Source organism: Nanorana parkeri, unplaced genomic scaffold (genome assembly GCF_000935625.1).
Source record: "Nanorana parkeri isolate BGI_ZX_2015 unplaced genomic scaffold, ASM93562v1 scaffold949, whole genome shotgun sequence".
Lineage (NCBI taxonomy): Eukaryota > Metazoa > Chordata > Amphibia > Anura > Dicroglossidae > Nanorana > Nanorana parkeri.
Window position 1 is genome coordinate 52,239 of NW_017307217.1, and position 5,677 is coordinate 57,915.

The window sequence follows — 5,677 nt, forward strand, 5'->3', positions numbered from 1 at the left end:
TATATATAATGTGTGTGTGTATATATGTGTATATATATATATATATATACACACACACACACATCTGCTTTCACTGTTACACTGACCAAACATCTGCTGCCCATCATTGTGCTATACACCCCACTAGGGTTCCAAATTTTAATCATATTCATTTATTTTACTTAAAGGAGTCACGTTCAGAACCAATCATCCTCATCCTTAGTTTGTCAAATACATTCATGCAGCATGAAAGATGAAACGAAACATGATTGTATACACTAGAATGAATAGATACATAATGAGAGGAAGATTAAGACATCTCCCGCTACTTTAATCAGAAAAATTCTGCATCACTGCAAAATCACCATTAGTTCTGTCAAGCAAAGTGTCCTTTTAGGTTTGTTTAGCCTTTCCGGCTATCACACATAGATCAGAAGTGTTTAGCATGCATTTGGTGAATATACATTTTAAGAAAATATTATTTGTTGACACTTTTTTTTGCACCTGCAAGACATGTTGTAATTGAAAATATAAAAGTGCACTATACAATTATGAATTAATGAGGACTAATAAATAAAATTCAAGTTGGTTTATTGCGCACAATTATCAAGTAACGGCAACATTACTCAACAAAGCCTGATGTAAATGTGGTGTCAAGCTAGAACATTTTTTGAAGAAGAACTCCAGAATTTTTTTAAATTAATTCTTGCAGTGCATACGTGTACTGCAAATGTTGACTGCTCATTTTTCTCTAGGGATGAAAAAAAGAAGGAAATACTCACCTTATCCTCGGCCCTGTGGCTGTGATCACTCACCTCTCTTCCTCTCCGCTCCAGCTGCAGAATGTCCCTTGGCATCCTCACATTTAAACAACTGCATTAGATGTGATGATGTCATGGGTCCTTAGACTCCCAGAGCCCGGGGGAGAAGAGGCTGCAGGGAACAGTCTAACAGCGAGGCAGGATCAAGGACTGGGTGAGTATTTCGGGGCTTACCACACTACAAGGATTCATTTGTTAAAAATCCTGGAGTTCTTCTTTAAGCAGTAACAGGTACATTTTCAATATGGTTTAAATTATTCCACAATGTACAAACGTTCCAAAATATGGGGAGTATTGAATGAACAAAAGGAAAATGCTCTGGTGGCTATTCTCAGGAAGAGAAAATATTCCTTAATGACACCAAGAAAATTGGTCATATAAATTCCATGAAATAAGGACTGCTTGTTTTAGGCATCTCTATCATGCTTATAAATCACTTCTAACTATAGTTATATAAGGGAGTTGCTATAAGAAAGAAATTCAATTCATGTTTAAATTTGGTTTAGCATTTAGCCAAAAAATGAATTCTGAACTTAAAGCTGAACTCCAGGCAGATATGTACAAAACACAATCAGGACTAGGGGATTACAGGATCGGCAGAGGAGGACCTGATGGAGAACTTTCTCCTTTAGGTCCCACCTCTGCTGATTGACAGCAGGCAGTGAGCGGGTGCGATAGCCAGCCTGCTAATGGCTATTTTAAATTGCAATAGCCAATAGCAAACTGGCTATTGCACACACCCACTACCTGCTGTGTTTACATTCCCTGGCCGAAGCTATTCAGGCTATGTGTGCTTGAATAGCTCCTTAGAAGTGGAAAGGTGACCCTAGGGGTCTCACAGACCCCAATGTCATCTTAAAGAGAACCTGATCAATTTGATCCTAGTCATCTTAAAGAGAACCTGTCATCTCCAATGTGCCTTCACATATGGGGTTTCTGCAACTAATGATTATTTTCATAATCGATTAGTTGCCCGATAATTTTTTTAATTTAATCGGATGATTTAAAACAATGAAATACCATCTTTAATAATTTAAAAATATACAAATGGAGTGTTACAAAAAGAAAGTTTACTTCAGAATAAAACTGCATGCACAATTTTTTGCAATCACATTGCACTGGATCGCACTGAGGGTAGGAGGTGTGTTTGCACGCATTTGTGGGGGGTCTGGGGCTTTACTTTTTTTTGTACTTTTAAATTTATTTTATTTACTTTTATTTTTTTAAATTTTTTTGTTAACTTTATTTCTATCACATAGTGGGGCCCAAAAACCCCATATGTGAAGGCACATTGGAGATGACAGGTTCTCTTTAAGATGACTAGGATCAAATTGATCAGGTTCTCTTTAAGATGACATTGGGGTCTGTGAGACCCCTAGGGTCACCTTTCCACTTCTAAGGAGCTATTCAAGCACATATAGCCTGAATAGCTTCGGCCAGGGAATGTAAACACAGCAGGTAGGGGGGGTGTGCAATAGCCAGTTTGCTCTTGCCCACACCCAATGTCATCTTAAAGAGAACCTGATCAATTTGATCCTAGTCATCTTAAAGAGAACCTGTCATCTCCAATGTGCCTTCACATATGGGGTTTCTGCAACTAATGATTATTTTCATAATCGATTAGTTGCCCGATAATTTTTTTAATTTAATCGGATGATTTAAAACAATGAAATACCATCTTTAATAATTTAAAAATATACAAATGGAGTGTTACAAAAAGAAAGTTTACTTCAGAATAAAACTGCATGCACAATTTTTTGCAATCACATTGCACTGGATCGCACTGAGGGTAGGAGGTGTGTTTGCACGCATTTGTGGGGGGTCTGGGGCTTTACTTTTTTTTGTACTTTTAAATTTATTTTATTTACTTTTATTTTTTTAAATTTTTTTGTTAACTTTATTTCTATCACATAGTGGGGCCCAAAAACCCCATATGTGAAGGCACATTGGAGATGACAGGTTCTCTTTAAGATGACTAGGATCAAATTGATCAGGTTCTCTTTAAGATGACATTGGGGTCTGTGAGACCCCTAGGGTCACCTTTCCACTTCTAAGGAGCTATTCAAGCACATATAGCCTGAATAGCTTCGGCCAGGGAATGTAAACACAGCAGGTAGTGGGTGTGTGCAATAGCCAGTTTGCTATTGGCTATTGCAATTTAAAATAGCCATTAGCAGGCTGGCTATCGCACCCGCTCACTGCCTGCTGTCAATCAGCAGAGGTGGGACCTAAAGGAGAAAGTTCTCCATCAGGTCCTCCTCTGCCGATTGACAGCAGGTAGTGGGCGGGTGCAAAAGCCAGCCTGCTATTGGCTATTTCAAATGGCAATAGCCAACAGCAAACTTGCTATTGCACACACCCACTGTCTCCGAGTCTCTCCGACCAGTACAGCAGCGCTGCACCTGACCAGCACCACCCCTCAGCCCCGATATCTGACAGCCGGACTCTGTCTTTTTTGATACCCGCTGTAGCTAGTGTAAGTAGTAGAATGTGACTTGGTATCTGCTTCCTGTAATCCCCAGCGCAGCAGCACTGGGAGATGAAGGGGCAGCAATAGGAGCCAATCAAGCATGCTGCATACACATATGCTGGCAAGAAACACACTGACTTATCAGAGTGTGGCTGCTTCTTCACTGTCCAATAAAAAGCTGGGGCTTTTAAAATGGCCGAACTGTATTGCTGCAGCAGAGAACAGAAGGCAGATCACCAGGCTGGCTATGCTGCCTGGCAAGGATGACTAAATCAAAGGATATAAGGACAGCTCTATTTTCCTGGAGTTGAGCTTAAGTAAATAGTAACATCTTCGGATAATGGACTTCCCAATATTGAAAAGTGATGCAACCTTGGTCTCTGCCTGGTCCTTGGTCTAGAGAATGTATTATCCAAATATACATAATGACCGTTTTTATTAACTGCCTATACTTTTAGTTTTGACAGTTGAAAAACAGGAAACAGGTGAAGGCATGCTGTATTGATAGCTTCTAGTAATCTGTTCTGGAAACACATGGAGACACATGATCTTGTATTGATTATAGCAGAAACATCCACGGTAGTAGATCCGTAATGCTGGGCTTCACAATAGCTCATGTCTCCATGTACCATTAGACAGCCAAACCTTGATGGATGTAATATGTCAGCTAACAAGCTGTCTATGAAATCAGCTACACTTGTAAAAGCAGAAACTGGGACAGCAGACAATAAAGGTGAGAGTGAAAGGAATATTTATTGGTTATCTAGTTTAGGAAACATACATATTTAGTTCAATAGTTGCATTTCGTCTCTTTCTTTGCAAATTTGACGTTTACCGGGTGTAAAACAATTAAATGTTTAGCCAACTGTCACAGATGCCTCTTAAAGAGGAACTTTACCGATATCTTCAAAATAACAACAAATACACCTTTAACCACTTCATGACTGAGGCCTTTTTTTCATTTTTTGTACCCATGTTATATTCCAAATTTTAGGCCTGAAAATTACTTAAAACCCCACAACATTATATATTTTCTGAATGACAAGACCCTATAGAATAAAATGGTGGTAGTTGCAAATTTTTATGTTGCGCAATATTAGCGCAACTCCTTATTAAATCCCAATATTTAGTGAAAAATTTAATTAAATGCCCCAAAACACATTAAAAATGTTTAGTAAGGGCAATCCACAAACATACAAACAGATACCTCTGGATAATTGCTGCCTTTGTATTCTATGCATACCATGTTTTTGTTTTACACCCCATGCTTCTCACAGTGGCCATTTTTACTCAGGGCAGATTAATCCATCTCCTTTTACTTCCTGGAACTCTGGCACATGTAACTAGGACATGTGACCATGCACATCATCTCAGGGGAGTAAAATAACTTTCCCTGAGATCTCATGAAATTACAGATGAGATTTCCCTGCAATGTACTGCTGATGTAACCTTCCCAGGATGCAATGCTTGGGCACGATTACATCTTTTGTGCCTAAGTGGATCAGGAAGTAGAAAACAAGAAATTGTAAGTAAACTGAAAATATGTTTGTTTAAATTAATCAATGTAAGATAATCTCATATCAGCATGCAGAGCTGTTTGCTTATGTGATTTTTAGCCAAAGGGGGTAAAGGTCCACTTTAAAGCACCCCTTTCTTGACCCTGCTTTCCCGTTCTATATTTATCTATTAGATGATTAACTAGTCAACTTATGACACCAAGGGGAAAATGCTGTTGCCAGGCCCCATGCTGGGAGCTGAAGAGTAACCCCCTTAAATAAGACCACCCATGACAGCCAAGCTGCTGTTTAGACCACGTGACAGAATATATGTATTGTAGGTTCTAGCCTTAACACTTTATAGTGTTGTGCACAGAGTGGAAGTCCATCAAGGACTTTGTGTATTCCAGATGCCATTTTGGTTTGAACAATGTGGCTGTAAGGCAACTGCAACACCAAGCCTCTGCTGCCCTTCTGAATTGGAGCAAACCATGCACCAAACGGTGGGTGGTGAATTAGGTTCCTTCAAAAAATGCAGCTAGCTGTTTTTGTTCCCTCACAAAGAGATTTGAAAAAAAACTGTATAGTCTTTCAAAAAAATTCACTTACCAATAGAAAACTGCAGAACTGATGCTGTAGTGGTGTTAAGGTTGGTTGTTAACTAAACAAAACAAAAAAAATCAAAGTTAGCTAATGTTTGTTTGGTATAAAATGGCAATATGAAAGTAAACTACTTGGACTCAATACAATAAAAATTGGCTAGGATATCAGGAAAAAGGGTGGCTTGTGCATACAATGCTATGAACAACACAAGTGTTTATAAAAATGCTATGAAACCAATAGATGAACATAGTAGTTAAACCGGTATGAAAAAATGGGGGGGGGGGGGTCAGAGCAAAGCCCCCTGGTAC

General features: G+C 38.9%; 1 protein-coding gene across 1 annotated transcript in view; it reads right to left on the reverse strand.

The window, feature by feature from the left end:
• LOC108795226 (reelin-like) overlaps window positions 1–5,677 on the reverse strand; it is a gene marked incomplete at its 3' end in the record, with an annotated part of 220,259 nt that overhangs the window by 50,949 nt on the left and 163,633 nt on the right. Inside the window, exon 8 of the mRNA XM_018566433.1 lies at window positions 5,376–5,427. Within this exon, the coding sequence (XP_018421935.1) occupies window positions 5,376–5,427 (52 nt within the window). The remainder of the gene's footprint in view (window positions 1–5,375; window positions 5,428–5,677) is intronic.